Source organism: Rhododendron vialii, chromosome 1a (assembly GCF_030253575.1).
Source record: "Rhododendron vialii isolate Sample 1 chromosome 1a, ASM3025357v1".
Classification (NCBI taxonomy): domain Eukaryota; kingdom Viridiplantae; phylum Streptophyta; class Magnoliopsida; order Ericales; family Ericaceae; genus Rhododendron; species Rhododendron vialii.
In genome coordinates, this window is record NC_080557.1 from 5,123,212 (window position 1) to 5,141,719 (window position 18,508).

The following is an 18,508-nucleotide window of genomic DNA, read 5'->3' on the forward strand; positions in this document are numbered from 1 at the left end:
AAAAGTGGGCTAATATATGTATGTGTTAAATAATGATGTCTTCTTGGAATCTCCTTATTTTTCATACATGGAGATTGATTTTTACAGACATATTTTGAACTGAAGTACACTCAATTTCATGCCTATGAGACATATAACACATCGTTATACATTACAGTCCTTTTCCGACTACATGTGCTACAATACACTTATGCAACATGAGGGGTGTGTATTGTAACACCTTCCGGGGAAAACTCACAGCACGAGCATGATCAAAAGATCAAATGTTGGGCGTGTTCCTGCTAACTGAGTACGGAAGTGATGTCGGGCTACCTTTGACGAACTTGAAAAGCTTATCCCTGCACTTCATTAGACACCTTTGTTGCTCTTTCAGAATCCCAATTGTCAAATGATACAAGTGACATACGAAGATAAGCGAACTCACAACGGCCCACACCACAGCAGTAAGTTTAATTGTTTTGCTTGCGTCCGTCATATGTATACTTCTCCCCGGCCGGTCAAATTGCAATGACAGAAAATGTGTAAGAAATAGCCGTTGTCAGGATCGTACACCTGGAGATGAAAGCTTGAGCCCACCATGAACGCCATTCTTGATCTGCAAAGGCGATAATAAGCAGTAAGATTGTAGTTAGAGACAAAAGGAATCCTGCCGTGTTTATGCACATGAAGATCGGGTACAAATCAGGGTAGTTATAAGCAAGTATGGCTTTCCCGACATTGTGTGCTGCTGCATCGTCTAGCCAAACACCGCCAGGAGGGTTCACCCCGACTTGGTATGCCATTGTTGCCATCAGTGAAGATACAATCATAAATGTATTCCTTCTCTTACTCTGCCACGAAGGGTCAAGGTGATCATCCCCTACGAAATCCTGTTTGCGTCTCTTCATTTTTTTGGCCCCAGCATCAAGTAAGATGTCTTTAATCTCCGAATCTGATTGATTTTCAGATCGGAATTGCAGATGAATTGCCAGCGGCGATTGCCCACTTTTGTTTATTGCATTCACAGCTATAATTTTCTTGTAGCTAAGCACATGTTTGATCATCTGTGTGAATTATTCACCAATTAGAAAAAGAAGGCCAGAAAAGAATACATCGAAGGTGTAAAGACCCGGTATTTTTTAATAAATAATAATAATTTTCAAAACAAAAATATTATTTTTTGCTCGTTAGTTTACTTAATGTGAAAAATTATTTATGTCGTCACACCAAATTTTATTCTGTAATCTGTTGTGTGCGCATGTGTCCGGCGAGTAATTTTCTTGGTGCATGTATGCGTTGCACCGGATCATTTTCTTGCAATCCAACCTTTCCCATTTCTTTTAATTCGGCAGATTGAGGGGGTACAATAAGTCCCACAAATTTCTCCTCCATTTACTCTCAATGCGACAGCTCATTTTTGCCCAGGGGACATTACCCTATGCAACCCACTCTTATACCTCCCTTTCCCATTCTTCTTTTCTGTATTTCCAGCAACCTTCGGCAGAGAGACAGAGAGAGAGAGAGAGAGAGAGAAGAAGAAGAAGAACCAGCCATCACCACCTCTTCCATTCTCCTCCCAATCGGACAACACCACCACCTTCGGAGCACCCGAACCACCACCACCAGCCGGGTCACCATCACCACCGCGGCCCACCTCCTCACGGCCGAGCGCCACCAGTCAGCACCACCTGGTACCACCCGAAGCTTACCTCACCGCTGTAGCTCCGTTCCCCGAACCTCTTGCATTTCCGCCAGACACCATCACCTCCTGCCGTGCTCAACATCACCATCCGACCGAGCTCAGCCACCATCGCCAAAATCTCTCCAAAACCCGTTCCGCCGGACGAGAGGTAGTCCGAACTCACCTCCCTAAATATATTCTATGTTCCGTATTGATTGTTTCGTGTTTTGGTATGAAAATAATCGAACCCGACGCCGCTGATCGTAACCCGGCTGAAACCGCTGGATTTTCCGAAATCCCTGGCCGCTGCCTCCGTTGACCATGGCTACTGTTTTTGTTATATAAAAATTGTTTTAGATTAATTACAGTTTGGTCCCTCAAGTTTATTAGCTTATAAATCCAACCCTTGAGTCTTAAAGGCTAATACTATAAACCCCAAGTTAACTAGTTTTGGTTAAATCCTAGTTTTTATTGTGATCCTGAATTATTTTAGTACCGACAATACTCCACGACGATTAAGAAGAAATGTAGACTTTAGTTTTGATAAAGAAAAGAGAAAATAAAGGAACCGCTTAAATTATTTTTCTCGCAAGATAAATTTTATCGCATGATTATTTTTATGGCAATATTAGTTGTATCGCATGATTATTTTATGGCATTGTTGTGGCATCACATGATTATTCTTTTTGGCATTGTTAGTTGTATCGCTAGATTATTTCTGTGGCATGATTAATTCTATAGCGAAATAAATTTTATCGCTCGATTGAACATTATTAGCATGTTAGCCTGTATCATGATAATGTTGAATTTGTGAAATGTTATTGTACTGATAGATTGGACAAATAGGTTCCCGGGGTTGGTTGCGATGTACGGATTTAACATATTAGACGTGAAAGTAGGTTTAATGGATAATGTGAGAGGATGTGATTTTGGATTCCGGGCAATCCTGGTTTGGAACCCGTGGTGTTGTATTAGTGATGAATGATGGGTGGTGATTTGTTGAAAGTATGGATTTACGAACCCTGGGTACGGCATGGTGGTGATCGGCTCTCGGATGTTGGGACGGGACATAAGGGTGGCATTGTGCTTGCGTCACAACCCGGGCTAGACGGCGCTTGAGCGTTGCCGGTGAAGTTTTATCCGAACTTATGGTTGCGGATGGGATACCTAGGTATATAACTTAGGTATCTTTCATCCGGATCTGGAAAAGGGGAGTCGGACCACACCAGTGTTTGTGCCAGAGGTTATGGGTAGGAACGGATCTGTGGATAAGATCCGAGATTTCACTTAGGTTGAAGAATAGTAATAAAATGATTAATTGTTCTCTCTTTATGTTATGTCAATGCACTTCAATTATATTTTCTTGCTGCTTGTAAGTTATGGGTTCGGGTGGGTTTTGGCTATTGAGCGTCATCGCTCACGGTACTATGTTGCCCTGGTAACTCGAACGCCAGATACCAAAGATGGAACAAAAGTGTCGTACGATTCGGAAGAGTTCAATCCTATCGAGGAAGAAGCTGAAAACCTTGGTTTCCGTGCGCATAGTCGCTCTGATTAATTTAAGTCGATTTTATTTTGGAAGCTTCTAAGTTTATTTGAAAATTGTAATATGTTGATTTATTCAAAACGGTTGTGATATAATGACATTTGCTTTTGAGATGGTGACGCAGTAAATCTTTGAATTTCTTTTGTGAAAATAATCTTTTCATTATTATTTTTAATGTCTCCGAATTTTTGGGGCGTTACAGAAGGTCTCATACAATATTGTCTATCTTTAATTTCTGTAAAATTAAACGACACTTTTCATATTAGAAAGTACTAATTAAAGCACTATCACACTTTTCATATTTGAGACTTGGGAGTTCATGTAGTGCACCAATGCACTATAGGGTTGTAGTGCACTTTAAAAGAGCTCTACGAGATGGCATTATCTTGATCCAAATCGTTCATTTCATAGAGTTTGTCTATTACTACAGTGGTTGGATTCCATATGATTTAAAAGACAAAAAAAAAAAACAACTATATGCGAGGAAACTACTTTAGCAATTACTTCAAAAATTGTAACTCTTTCCAAGAAAAAATAAATACACGAGATCAATGATGTAATGATATGCATATGAAAGGACAAGGCCAATAAATAACATACAGTATAATACGCCTCAAACAAAATTTAGCAATCAGAAAGCCGTGACTGTGGACGTACCTCCAGTCGTTTTTCAAAAACTGCTCCATGCAATATGGTGTTGCCCTCGACATCAGCATCATTGACGAAATATGGACATGGAATCATCTCTAGAAGTAGTTTTAGACACTCAAACAGGTCATACTTCACACATAAGTGCAAGATTGTATCGCCTCGATTCACCTTAACGTGAGCTATGTAGCCTATGTGGGAATTAGTTCCAGCCAACTCTTCCAACACTTGAACCTGACCTTTCATCGCAGCGATGTGAACAGGGTTGTTACCATCTCCGTCACAAGTCAGGCACATCTCAGGGCTAACGTTCGCTAAAGCTTTCACAATCTCAAGGTGCCCTTTAGCCGATGCTATGTGAATGGCCGCACCAAGTTCCTTATCTAAAACTTCTGCAAATCCTGGTTTAATTTCCAAAAGTTTTAAGACAACTCGTGTTTGTCCGGTTGATATGGCCACATGAAGAGGATTTTTCTCTCTGAAAATTCCCACCAAAACTCTATCTAGAATGGAATCATCTATTGCGATTATTTCTTGCAATGATTTTAGATCCCCTTTCACTGTTGCATAACAGAGGCGCTCCTCCATTCTTTCTGCCTCTCCCTCTCTCTCCATTAGTAAAGCTGACAATTAATAGAGATGTTTTGCTGAAAATACTTTTCACAAACTCACACACACACACATATATATATTTAGTCATTCGCATCACCAAAAAAAAAATGCGCAAATATCTATTCAAGTTCTTGGATGGTTGGGTGACGCAATAATGACAACATCACTTACATGACGATAAAAGATTGTTCCAAGGGTTGTAGCCATACACCTTACATTGTAGCCACCTTCAAGCGGTGACTGTTTGGTTGTCAGTTTTAAGATAAATTTTTGAGATAAAAAAATTAACCATTTGCATGAGTGTCATCGATATTGCGCGATATTGCCTGAGATACCGGTAAGACAGAAAAGTTCTCAGTACGGTAAAATAGATTGAGCATGGCAACTTGAGCGAAATCGTTAATACTAAGGGTACCGACCAAGACAATATGGATTTTTGAGTCCTAAAAAGTTATTTAAGATCAGACGGGATGTACCTACCGTACCGTTTCGATATGGAACCGAAATTTTGAACCTTTGTCCTCATCAAACTAAGCTTTCAAAAGATATTAACCTAGTACTTGAAATGGATCTTTTACCTCTCTCCCACATTAAATTACTATTTTGACCAAATTTGTCAATCCCGTACCGGCTAGCATACCGTTTTCACTACTGGAATGGTACGTACCGGTACCGTTCCAGATTTGCCACAATTTTTTTTATATATATTCAATATATGTTACTGGATTGCAAAGTTTAAAGTATAAACATAAATAAAATTTAAGCAAGACTTCCAAACAATAAACCACTAGATTTCATCCATTGAACTACTCATCTATTGACTAATTCATATGCAAACCAAGTTCTCAAAACAGTTGGTTCAAAAATAAAAAAAAGGTCCTCAACACAGTTGATATATTACTCCTATACTCACTGGATCATCTCTCTCCGTCACATCTTACTCCTGTACTCCCTGCCTCACTGTCGTTTCTCAGGTTAGCCACACAAGCACTGAAGCAAGCGTTCGGCACTCACGTGAAAAAAAACAAAATGTAAATTTGTACCGCCGGAACACCGAAAAATATCCGAAACACACCGGTATTGTCCGGTACATCCGGTATTTGCCGGAACAGTCTGGTATTTCAAGCGGTACGGATCTCTAATCATTGCGTTCCGTTTAAGCTCCTGTACGGTACGTACCGACCGGTACGGAACTAATTTCACAACTTTGATTTTGACAACACGTTAACCTTTGTTTACGCTTACTAGGTGAATTGCGCGTGCTAGCACGCGGAGTCTCATGCCTATGAATTTTGTGCATGTGATGTACTTGCTTGAGGAAGTTTAAGGTGTGTACATTGAGAGGTAAACGTTAGTGCTTTTAACTCGCAAACTTAGCTACCTATTTAAGTAAATAACCAGGTTTTGAACTTGAAAATACTCGTATTTCAGTGAATAGGGGTAGGCAGTAGGAGTGTTCGTTTTAGACAAGAAGCTACCAATAACAGGATAATCCAAATCAAATCATGTGCTGAACCAAAACCAAAATCAAAACATTTGCCCAAAGCCAAAATCACGCCAATTGTCCATTTTTTTGGACGGCAATTTTTTTTTTTCTCGTCAATTGTTTGTAAGTACCAATTTGGAGTAGAAAAGAAACAACACCACAAAAGAAGAAAAACAAAGACTAAATGCAATTTGTAAAACCTTCCAATTCCGTCACATGATCCCTGAAATGAAACTTGAAGTTTTGTACCGCGAATTCATCAATCATAAATATCGCTCTCATGCAAAATGCCACCCTTCTCTTTGTCAAAGCCAGCACGAGAATTTCCGTGCGCATTGTTTTGGTGCATTTATTTGGTGTCTTTGTGGGTAGGATCTGAAGCAGCTGTGGCTGAAGCGGTTCTTGATGGTTGGCCACCCGTAAGCCTCAGTCATCTATCCTGTATTGCACCCAAAAGAAGATAAAGTTTTGCACCCAAAAGAAGATAAAGTTATATACATTGACAGGAAGAAGTCGGACATACAGTTTTATAGTTTAGTTATAATTACATGGGTTTATAATTTACAATCATCCGTAGTCTTAAACTTGGACAGCAGGCGAGTTTTCATGAAGCATAATTACAGCGTGAATAAAAGTAGTAGAATGGAAACGACATTATCAAACTATCTGATGGAGTGGCATATTACAAGATTGAGCTAGACTGTAGTAGAAAGTGAGCAGATACAATGTAGAAAATGCAGGAACTGATTGCAAATGGAGAAATTGATTAAGCTGTTGCAGCCTCAAAGCATGAAAGCAAGGCTTGAGATTTGTATGCGACGATACCCGATTTTCATGAGTAAATTGACCATCTCCTTAACTGACCACCCCATACTAACTGGGCTGAACCTCAAATAAAGCAACTGGAACCCCACCAATGTATAGCTTAATGACCTATGCCCTTGATTTTTCCACAGACCAAATATTGCCTCACCCACTGTCTAATCCAGAGGTAGTGCCTCAAATATCAAACACATGAGTTAACTTATTGCAACACACGCAAAAATCTCAAACACAACACAACATTTGTTTATATCACCTCTTAGCAAGATTTAAAATGGTAGATGAATTTTTTTAACATAAGCAAAACCTTTTGTGAATGTCACGTATCGTGGTAGAACATCAAGAAATGTGACACCAAATAAAGCAAGAGCGACAGAGAGAAGTAATAGTCACTGAAAGTGAATGAATGAGAAATTAATGAATCACCTTTGCAAGTATCTTGATGCCACAGGAATGATTGGATCATGTGCATAATGAGCTCTCACAAGGGAGGATATCAGCCCAGTAGTGTCAAACCTTGTCATTCCAAACGACTAAAAAATAATCAATGTTCAGTATATTCTACATTTATCAAGAACCGTAATTAAAACAAGTCCAAAGATTGAACATTCACCAATAAAAGGGAATGATTTGTGCCAATGACACAATCTATACAGCACAATGATAGAGACCAAGAAATCAAAAAACTTACCTTCGCATGTAAGCATATGATTTTCAATTAGACACTCTAGTGCCTGCACAAGGAGCAAAACAGCAAAAACTTAAGCAATGAAAGAAACAATCATAAGAAAATCTTTAGAAAATGAAAATGCTTCTCAAAAGTAGTAGCGCGCAACTGTGATGTCATTTCCAACAGGATTAAAGTGCAAAAGATTACACACAATTGCAATATATTATTTTAGGGGTAATGTAGGCTGTCTCGGGTCCTTGGGCGCACCTCGGACAAGTCACTACAACTTCGCACAGTCGCTAAACTGCTTACACATGTAGGTGAGGTGACATCAAGAGTTGATAGCAAGGGAAGTTGAACCTAAGACATTACGAGGGAGGAATCAAACCTCTAAGACTCAGGCCTTCACAATCAGGCTAATCCCTTCAGGTAATCTCAAATACATTTCACTGGAAGTGGTTACATATGATAGTGAGTCAGTGACCATAGAAGGTCCAAGACAAAAGGATCAGAATACTTCAATCTCCACGTTATATTGGTCGGTTTTTTTTTTTTGGTTTTTGATTAAGTAGCATTCCTTGCTCCAAAGCTCAATAAGGAAGTCACTTCACTTTGAATACATGAACATAGCAAACAAAATAATATGTGCAGTATTTTCAAGCAGATACCCATACCTCATAACACAGAGGATCAGCTTTGAGAGCAGCTTAATTTGTACCTTAAAGCATTACGAAGAGTAAATACGGAGATGAGCTAGGAAAGACAACAAAGAATAAAAGGTAAATTTCTATCAATTTTATTTCTATTTATAATCTTCTCCACCATGTCCAGATGTATTACTCTTCTCCCCAAATGAAATCTATTTATAGGCATGATAAAATCCTTAAAGCCGGTCATAGCCTCCAACCAATCCTACCCAAACATAGCAATTTAGACCCACATTTCATCCTAAGATCCTAAATGGTTCCATAATAGGAAGTTATCAAAAAAATTAGATAAATTCCATTCATATCATTGTCACCCATATCATCAAAAGTAAATTGCTATAACTTCTTATGGTGTTTCCAAAGCAAGCCTTAAGATACTTCCAGATGGACCTCCTGAACATATCATACGCTTCATTCATTCTAAACATAATGATTGAAGTTTCAAACGATCCATTATACTTTTCTACTTCATTAATTTCAAGCATTAAGAATGATCGATGCATCTTTATACTTTTAAAGTCTAACCCATAACATGAGTGTCAATATTGCATGATCATCCCATCATCCTATGTTATAGCTAAGAAACTTACCATTGCCGAGCCTGGGCACGATTTTCCAGAGCTTCATATGCCTTGCCTCTTAAAAAGTATATTGCAGATGAAATCTGTAAAAAAACTTATGCTAACATACAGTCATATATCAAGAGTCAAGAGGGCCTCAACCGCCAACACCACCGGAATAATCGATCGGCTTGCTCCTGCAGCAAACCCACAAATGCTATTCTCTTTGACCGTCCGTCGCCTACGCTTCTTGTTCTTCGTTCTTTTGTCGGTGTCCAAGACTGCCTCCTCTCTCTCTCTGTCTCTCCTCTCTCTCTCTCTGCTAGTGCTGTCTGCTCCAAACCAGACGAAGGAAAGGAAAAGGGAATAGGGGAGATGTGGCTTGTCTGGGCCACGTTCTTGGCTTGAGGCAAATGGACGAAACTACCCTCGGTGCCAAAACCAGTGGCCCTCCAATTGAGGGGCACAATTGAAAAATCGGACAAATTATGGCAAGCGTTCAATTGGCTTTTGGGCTCTTAGTTTTAAAGCTTTAGAAAAATTGTAGAGAAAAATTCACTATGACCCTCTATGTTTGGGTTATGTACGGATCGCCCCCTCCACATTTGCTTATCAGCACATAACTGCCATGCATGTCGATAGGGGACTAATGTGCAAAGTTCTGTTTTCCATCCAAAATAACAGCAAGTGTAGCTAGCTCGCTTGCCTGTGTGGTGAGTGGATCAATTTTTAGCCACCAAAATACCCTCATAATGTCTCCAAATTTTCAAAAAGTGCCACCAGTATATATAAATAATATCTTCAAATGCAGTAACGTTTAATGTTCTCTCATCTAGTCATCTGCTTTCGCCACTCCAGCCCAATCTACGGTACTCAAAATCCCCGCGTAATTAGTCTCGCATCGGTATTCCCTGAGACACTCAGGTACGGTAGAAAACTTCCTGGTACGGTGGGAATGGCCGAAAATTCAACCTCATGTTGCATGCGTACGTTAATAATTTTATTTTTTTGGTAACAAAGGAACTGCCCTATAATCATACCATTAAATGAATCCGACTGCAACCCAAACCTCAGGAGAAGCTAATGACAACACACTAGCCGCGGCCCCCCACTTAAATACCACGGTACTCATCCGGCCATGGGGAATTGAATCCTGACCAAATAAGAGGAGTTCTCTCCAAGTCAGTCATTCGTCTTTATCACTAGAGTAACCCCAGGGTGTATGTACGTTAATAATTGCATTTACGTTTTGTAAAGATAAATAATTGGAGAATAAATATATGTTTCCGTCATGTTCTCAATAATGAAATAGATAATCTGTAAATAAACAACTAAAAAAGTTAATCCAGATTCTAAAGAGGGAGATTTAAGGTTGAGGGCATCCAAGTCATTACCACAAGTGGGATAAGCTAAGAATAGGGTAAGGAGTGGGATAAGCGAATGTATCCGGTTGGTATAAGCAAATCAGGTGCAAATGCTCAAATAAACCCAAAATCTCCGACCGTACCGACACCTTTGGTATCAAACTGGAGGCACTGGCCGTAACAGTAGGATAGGGAATCGAATATAACTGCAACCTTGGCCCTCATCAAATTGAACTATCGAAAGATATTAACCACGTTCTTGAAATGGATCGCTTAACTCTCTCCCATTTTAAATTACTATTTTAGCGACACCATTTTAACCTTTGTTTGCACTTAAAATTTAGTTTAAATTGTATGTCAAGATACAATTGGCCACTTAGAGCAAATTGAGTTTATTGAAAGAAAGTTTAATCTTTTTTTGGCTCAGCGTTTATTGGAAGAATGCAATTAGGTCTTTTTGGATGGTATCCGAAAATTGAAGTTGTAATCTTTTTTGAGGTGTGCTATCCAACTTTCGGTTGGATGTGTTTGTGTTTTTAGGTGCCTCTAAGCTCTATAAGCTTGTATGTTTTCCCTCGATGTAACCCCATCGAGTTCTATAAAATGTTTTGTTTACCAAGCAATATATATATATATATATATATATATATATATATATATATATATATATATATATATATATATATATATATTGCCAATGACTCTTTTTTAGCAATTTATTAAAAAATTGATTCCTCGACTCAAAAGCAGAACCATGTTGTTCACTTAACCCTGTAAAAACTTTATATCCATCTCAAAGCCAATTAGTTATGAGTGGAGAGATCCCAAATGTTATTACATTGTCCTCCTTCTAATACCACGGTTAATTTGGATTACCGCCACTCAAAAAAGCTAGAATTTCAGCAAACATTTCGCTGTAATGAATACGTGCACATTTACAAACTTCTATGCACACTTTGAATAGAAGTTTGTAAATGTGTATTCATTGCAGCGAAAAGAGATCTCTCCTTTTTGGACGGTCCGAATATACCGAGCGGGCACCACGTGGAACCCACCCGACACTGAAATTTTTTCCCATATCCGGGTGTCTTATATGGCAAACAAACGGGCCATAGGGGTATAACAGTACCAATCCCATACGGTCATTTCCAAAACCTTCGTCCTCATCAAATTGAGCTTTCAAAACCAATAGGCTCCTGTCGCAGTTGATAACTCCTGTTCTCCCAATGTGGGAGGCCAAAGTTTGAGCTCTGTTGTGGGCATTTGGGATTTAGGGCTATAAATAGCCTTTGATGAAACCCCATGGGAACTAACCTACTAATACCCCCACTAATCCCAGCTAATGTATACAATCAGAGCCGGCTCAAACTTATTGGGTGCCGGAAGCAAACTCCGAGTATTGGACCCCTTACATCTTAAAAAAATTATTTTAAAAGCGCGCAAATGCACAATAAAATTACTAAAAGTTATGAAAATTTAACCTAACAGTATACAATTGAGAGAGAGAAACGTTATCTATAAAATCTTTCAAATACTTGCAAATAACTTATATCGAAGTGAGCCCCAAATTTGTTCCAAAATTTAGAGGCCGGAAGCACTTGGTTTTTCCTTTTCCCCTATGAGCCGGCTCAGTATACAATATTGACGGGAAAAAAAAAAAAAAAACCTGAGCTTTCAAAAGATAATAACCTCGTCCTTGAAATAGATCTCTTACCTCTCTTCCTTATTAAATTAATATTTTGACTACACGATTTTAACCTTTGTTGCTTAAATGTTAAGATAGAATTGGCCTCTTACAGCAAATTGAGTTTATTGAAAGAAAGTTTTTTTCTTTTTTTCCTCGGTGTTTATTGCAAGAAAGTTATATGCTAATGACTCTTGCGGTTAATTTTCTAAGCAATTACATTAAAATTGATTTTTCGGACTCAAGTCAAGAGCAGAGCCAGTTCAAGTGTGATTACTTGCCCCAGCCATTAACTTCCATGTTTATTCTTTGTTCCATTTAAATTTTTATCTGAATTTTGTAAATTTGATCCCATGTTTTTCTTATGAAATTGCACAATCAGAAAGCAACTCGACTAAAATTATTACGTTATCCTCCTCTCTCTCTTTTTTTCTTAAAGGCACGTTATCCTCCTCTTAATACTATGGTTTAATTTTGCTGATCATCACTCCATAAGCGTGGATATGGTTAATAATTCTTATGGATTACTTTTTGTATTCATTCAAATTTGTTTCGTTGTTGTAAGTTTTTTTTTTTTTTTGATCAGCAAAAATATTACTCCCTCCGTCCCTTTTTAAATGTCCTGCTTCGTAACTCCAACTTATTAAAAAGACATCATCATTACACCTTTCACATCAACTTTTTCCTCCACTTTCCCTACTTACCCATCATCATTACATTTTTACTCACTAACTTTTCAAAATAAAATCTACTTTTAGGGACAAAATAGACAATACACCAATTTTTACCCCCCTAACTTTACAAAATGGACACTTATTAAGGGACAGCCCAAAATGGAATACTGGACACAAAAAAAGGGACGGAGGAAGTATTCATTAACTCAAAACACGAAATACAGAGCTAATAGGGATTCGGATTCACTGACATGACCATCCAAATCCCTCTACTCCTAACCACATAGAGGCACTTATCCAGGCCCATCAGACTGTGCCCAAACCAAGGAGTAAACACCATAAAAACCCTAAAAGTTGGTAAGAAACCAACCCAAACCACAACGTTGTTGTAAGTTTGGCGTCAAATTTTTGTAGATTATTACCCAAAATAGTGAGAAAACTTGAATAAAGTAAAAAATAATTCAAAAATTTGTCTATTTTGGATTATCTTCATATTCAATGAACATTTTTTTTTTTTGCTCAGCAAACGAACGATATTATAAATCTTGAAGGGGTACATCGAGGAAGTTACATCTTAGCTCAAAGAGCCAGGATCGGATACAACAGAAACGAAAGTAACATACAAACAAACAACATATCCAACAAACAGTTGAATGAAGCACCTAAGGTTTAGTTACAACTTTACTTTCCGAATACCATCTAGGAACACCTTAAAGTCCTACACAGTTAACATTTAAAGGTTTTGATCACAACTCTTCACTTTGTAGATTCTTCTCGTCGAGACAAATTCATATTCCAAGAAATTAACAGAATATTAACAAATGCGGAAAATTATGAAGAAGGCAAAAAAAAAAATAGTCTAAATATTATTAAGCCAAAACACCTCTCATTGCTGTCAATAAACCAGAGTTTACAATATTATCCTATGTGTATAAAGTGAACTAATGCAAAGATACTGGCTGGTTCTATTTGGACACGACAATATACTTTATACCAAACAGAGAAAATCACAAACAAACAGAGAAGATTTTCTATTGATTGATGTCTCTCAATTACCAACTCAATGAATGAATCAAAATCCTAACCTCTGATGTTTTTATCTAACTGATTACAACTCAAACTCAAATGCACATTTACATTTTTCCCAAATTTAATACAAATGACATGCAACACAAAGCAAACTATTAACAAAAATAATTTACCAATTTATAAAAAATGAAACTCAGCATTCTTTCAATGTGTTTTTTCTATCAATAATTTACCGATCTATCAAAACAATTTACCGATATTATGAAAATCACAAATTTGAGACCTTGGTGATTTTACTTTTGAAAATTGATGCATTTGTTTAATTTTTTAACTTTATTGAGTTTTCTTGATCTGAGAACATGTCAATCAAAGTCACTTAGAAAAATTGATAAAACAAAATTCAAAACCACTGTAAACTAGATGTCTATGTACTACAATGTTAAAAAACAAAACTTTTTAGTGTTATGTGGTTCACCTTTTTCCCGTTGAAGGCCATTTTTCAAAAAAGAAGAAGAAGAAGAAATTCTCATTACTTCATTCTTTCCATATCCCTCTCCTTTGTTCTCAGTTTCAAATGACCCTTAGTTCATATCTTTAAGTTCGATCATTGACAAGGTTCGTTCCAAAGGAAAATGCATCTAAGATCAAATATTTCAAGCTAACTTCCGTGAAAAATTCGGACTTTCTTTTTGATGTTGCGATCACATAAAAACATAAACTTTCAAATCTTTCATTGAACTTTAACTAAATTTGGTTCAATTTCAAAAAGAAGAAGAAGAAGAAGAAATTCAATTTTGGCGTGCATAAAACACTTTAAAAATTAGAGAGAAAGTTACTTTTAATGTGCTCTACATAGTTGGTTGAAAATATATGAATTACTACTGTTGCAAGTATTTATACTTATGAGAATGAAGACTATTGAAGGGTTGGGGGCATTGTTGGTATATTCAAAGTAAGGACACCATGACATCAGCATGCCTTGGAACTTTCCGTCAAATTGCTAAAGTTACTTGGATGGAGGGGGGAATATGTATATTGTCAGTAAAAGGAAGGGAGGGCAGTGTCATTTTAGAAACCTCAGGGGAGATATCTGTTTGTGTCAGAAACCTCATGAGAGGTTAGTGAAATTTACCCAAAAGTTTTTAATTCTTTTGGCAAATCATTGATAAATTCTGACAATGAGGCAATTAATGGTGGTGATGAATTTGCTATATGGGTGGTGTTTTGGAGCACGTTCTGGTTGAGGAAGTTTTCGAGCAGCTAAAATTGTACTACAAATGAAGGTTTGTCAGCAGGGGAAGGAGAGAAGAGCTAGACTCCAAATTTCCGGCTTTACAACAAATTAACTTTTTAGCTTTTAGCATTGTATTTCTTGATGCTGAACTGTTTGTGTATTTCTTGATGCTGAACTGTTTGACGAAATTCCTAGCAGAAGAGGAAGCTCCTCAACTCAAGTTCCTGGGTTTTTTTTTTTTTTTTTTTCTCGGCAAAACGAAGAAATTTATTAACTCGAAACAGGGTACATCGAGATGAAGCTCACAAAGCACAGGCGCTTACGAGTGCTTGACCGATTCCTAGACCTAAAATAATGGGTTGCCCCAAGCGTAGGGCGGAGACCGACGTAGCATAATATCCAGTAAGTCCGGAGTCGAATCCACAGAGACGGTGATGTGTGTTGACTAAAAACTCGGGTTTAACTAATTTAATGGGCTTTTAGGTAGCCACCCCTTATCGTTTTGAAACATTGCGCATAAAATAAAAGAAACCCTAACTTGAAACATGCTTCTAAATACGAAATAAATAAAAGATACAAATCAAACAAATACCAAAGAACAACTTTATTAAAGAACAGAAACTGAAACGAATTACTAGTGTACGAGAAATTGAACAAAGCTTCAAAACTTGAAAGAAAAAGAAAACATTACTGTAAAACCAAAATGTGCCGCAGCCCGTCGGTTCCGTGATCCCAAGAAGAATCACGGCAGCCCCAATTCTTCCTTCTTTTCCTTCCCACGGCAGCCCCAATCTCTCTGTCTTTTTTTTTCGTCCGTGGGAAGAAGTCCAAAAGCTGCTGACCTAATCAGTAGGTAACAAAGTTGGTTTTATAGGGATTGAAGGCAATAATTACATAGTGGCCCTTGGACTTCACATAATAAAACATTAGCCATTCAACTTTGAAGGACTTTGCATCTTGATCCAAAACTTTTATAAAATCTTCTTTTTTACCCAAATTATTGGAAACCGAGCTCGAGCAACCTATAAACATTAAAACACAGAATAAAAATCAGTTAACAAAAATAAAGGACTAATAAATATAGATTGGAGGGCCAAAATATGTATATTTTGGCACTTATCACACCCCCCAACTTACACTTTGCTAGTCCTCGAGCAAAGAAAATAAATAAATAAATAAAACAACTGACTAAGGGATAGATCTTTTAAACCCCCGGGTGGCGCCGGTAGGACGAGTGAAGTCTCGTGAGGGTTTTCAGCAGTGATCACCCACAAAACACCGTGAATCCTGTCTACATAGAACCCAAAAACTGCAATGCAACTCATTGATACGCCAATGCCAAGAATATAGCATATGCGAAAAAATAGTTCTAGAGGCTATCAAAACATAGAAATAAATCATGGCACTCAAACTTAGCGTGTGTGAGCAAGGACCTTAACCACAAGTGAACCACAACTAAGTACTCTCTCCGGACCGAGTCTCGACTTCAATTCTCACCGTGTTATGCACTCAACAAAAGAAAACACTCGAAACATGATGCATTTAATAAACTCTCAATATGTGCGGGCGAAAGTTATACAATAGAGAATCAAAGTACCTCGCACACTTTAGACACGAAGGGAAAGCTTTTTAAGGTAGACACATGATCTCATGAAAGGAATGTCAAGCATTAAAGACTATCTATCCATCAAACCACAACTCATTGCCCCTAAGATCAAATAGGACTTTTATTCGGTTATATCGGTAGGCAAGGAAAAGTGCTTCAAATGTTAGGATAAATTATAGGCAAGTGTCCGAAATTAGGCCAAGATAACATAGGCAAGTATAAGAATGTTCGTCCTCTTTCAACCCTTTTCAACTCCGCCATATCCCTCATATTCTTCACCCTTCACACAATTCCAAGATGAAACAACTTATTTCATTCTTGTAACAAGTATATTGGTGTCTTCCCCTTATCTTTATTTTTTATTTTTTATTTATTTTATTCAAGTTTCAATCTCTCTTTTCTTTTTTGCATGGGGAAGAATACCGCAACTCGAGTACAACATTCTTGAAACACTTATCATATTCTCTTCAAAAATTAACTTTCACATGATTAGCTTGCCATTCTCAAGACACAATTTGGTTGGTGAAGGTTAACAAGAAAAAGGCTCATGCAAAAGGCACAATGTGGCTTGCAAGGATAAATATTTAAGGAAAAGAAACGAACCGGCTCAATTAGCAAAGATGGCTTATTATCCTCTCCTAGGGGCAATAAAATCCAGTAACGATCCAATTCAAAAGAATAAGATAACAGGCATGTATTAAGTCTCAACACTTGACAACAAAAGATAATGAGATCAACAACGATTAAGCCTTTTTTTTTTTAACGACAAACAAAGAATTTATGTGACACCACTCCAAAGAAAGGAAAGGCACTAAAGCTCACATGGGCATAAGTCTCCACTAATCTAGCCATTGAAAGCACTCAAGTCACAGCTCACAAGCAGTCAAGGTCCAAGAAACGTGCAGTTTAAAGATGCTAAGAGTGTATGCCAGGATAAATTCCTATCGCCAAGTTAGCAAAAAGAACTACCATGCAATATCAATATTCAATTAATGCCCAACAATTCTCAACACTAGCAACCAATAAGTAGATATCGCAATCTCCGAGACTCAAGCAAACAGGATCCAACAAGTATTTTTTAATTTTCAATTTTTTTTTTTTTAACAAGATAAAGAACAAAGTGATTCCTCCCCCCAACTTGAACTATTCAATGTCCGCATTGAAGGTATGAAAAATAAAGATAAGACAGAAACGTAAAAGAGAGGAGAGATATCACCTCGAAAATGAGAGGCTAAGCAGAGAAAATTATAGAAAGAGGGAGACCGCCCAACTTAGATCGAACAACCTGCAAAATGTGAGCCTCCAAGACAGCAAGAAAAATAACTAAAAATAAAAAATAAAAAATAAACAATGCAAGAAATAAAATAAAAGACAAAAAATCATCCATTTTCTTCACGCGAAAGATACAAGTACTACTTTTCTCCCCATTTCTCAAGCAAGAAACGGGTGGCTATACCAGACCAAAAAAAAAAATATGTACAAGCAGCCAAACGTGGGTACCGAATATTTATCATGCCAATGAAAGCTAAGACAATGAACATAACGCTCCATTCTACACCTTTTATCAAGAATTGAACCCGACCATGCCATAAGATAAGATACTTCGAGTAGCACATTTGCCGAATTCGTTTTAGACATTTAAATTCCAACAAATGTATAGCCCAAACTAGATCAATTTTCAAAGCGTTGACAAAGTCCACAAGATATGGATGATAAACTAAATTAAATTCATCAACACCAAGAAAATCAATAAGCTCCACATTTAAAAACTCTTGCGAAAGTGTAGATTCAGTAGCAGGAGTGGCACAATTTAGAGCTGAGAGTACTTGATTATTCAGTGCAACTATTGGCAATGACTCCTCAAAAGTCATATAACCTGGTGCAACTATAGGCAATGACTCCTCAAAAGGCATATAACCTAGTGCAACTATAGGCAATGACTCCTCAAAAGGCATATAGCCTTCATTAATGACAAGTAGCTCTATTTCATCTTTTTCTCTCGCATCAGAATTCTTAGGAAGTGGCTCTTTTTCCCTCGCATCAGAATTAATATCCTCAGAAAGTGACTCTATTTCCTCTCTTTCTCTGGCATCAAAATTGGTATCCTCAGAACTTTTGGTCAACTCACTAAATTGGAGCTTTTGGGTTAATTCATCTAAGAAATCCCAAGCGTCTTCAGGGGTTTTATCCAGAAATTCGTCAGTGG

At 37.6% G+C, this 18,508-nt stretch overlaps 3 protein-coding genes and 1 long non-coding RNA gene across 5 annotated transcripts; 1 reads left to right on the plus strand and 3 right to left on the minus strand.

The window, feature by feature from the left end:
- Window positions 1-497: 497 nt before the first annotated feature.
- LOC131326789 (uncharacterized) lies at window positions 498-1,371 on the minus strand. The gene is made up of 2 exons (XM_058359670.1): window positions 1,306-1,371; window positions 498-1,043 (listed from the first exon to the last, which is right to left on the minus strand). Exons 1-2 carry the CDS (start codon window positions 1,369-1,371, stop codon window positions 498-500), a joined length of 612 nt encoding a protein of 203 aa, XP_058215653.1.
- On the plus strand, window positions 1,359-3,357 carry LOC131299023 (uncharacterized). The gene is made up of 2 exons (XM_058324559.1): window positions 1,359-1,829; window positions 3,115-3,357. The coding sequence occupies exons 1-2, from the start codon at window positions 1,418-1,420 to the stop codon at window positions 3,216-3,218; spliced, it is 516 nt and encodes a 171-aa protein (XP_058180542.1). The 5' UTR covers window positions 1,359-1,417; the 3' UTR covers window positions 3,219-3,357.
- A 473-nt stretch (window positions 3,358-3,830) lies between these two features.
- LOC131326798 (ankyrin repeat-containing protein BDA1-like) lies at window positions 3,831-4,442 on the minus strand. Its single transcript, XM_058359682.1, has one exon. The coding sequence runs from the start codon at window positions 4,440-4,442 to the stop codon at window positions 3,831-3,833; it is 612 nt and encodes a 203-aa protein (XP_058215665.1).
- Window positions 4,443-5,985: 1,543 nt separating this feature from the next.
- On the minus strand, window positions 5,986-8,857 carry LOC131299073 (uncharacterized). 2 transcript variants are annotated; one of them, XR_009190616.1, is made up of 4 exons: window positions 8,119-8,857; window positions 7,462-7,508; window positions 7,201-7,290; window positions 5,986-6,391 (listed from the first exon to the last, which is right to left on the minus strand). It is a non-coding gene; the product is annotated as an uncharacterized LOC131299073 (long non-coding RNA). The 2 variants fall into 2 exon arrangements; XR_009190615.1 differs by lacking the exons at window positions 7,462-7,508; window positions 8,119-8,857 and having other exon boundaries at window positions 6,019-6,391; window positions 7,201-7,455.
- Between the last annotated feature and the right edge of the window lie 9,651 nt (window positions 8,858-18,508).

Excerpts from the sequence above, each read along its gene's own strand:
- LOC131326789 (XM_058359670.1), bottom strand. The coding sequence starts at position 1,371 with ATGGAGGAGAAATTTGTGGGACTTATTGTACCCCCTCAATCTGCCGAA. Across the intron at positions 1,044-1,305 it reads AATTAAAAGAAATGGGAAAG|ATGATCAAACATGTGCTTAG; the intron begins GTTGGATTGCAA and ends TAATTCACACAG.
- LOC131299023 (XM_058324559.1), top strand. The coding sequence starts at position 1,418 with ATGCAACCCACTCTTATACCTCCCTTTCCCATTCTTCTTTTCTGTATT. Across the intron at positions 1,830-3,114 it reads CCCGTTCCGCCGGACGAGAG|ATACCAAAGATGGAACAAAA; the intron begins GTAGTCCGAACT and ends CTCGAACGCCAG.
- LOC131326798 (XM_058359682.1), bottom strand. The coding sequence starts at position 4,442 with ATGGAGGAGCGCCTCTGTTATGCAACAGTGAAAGGGGATCTAAAATCA.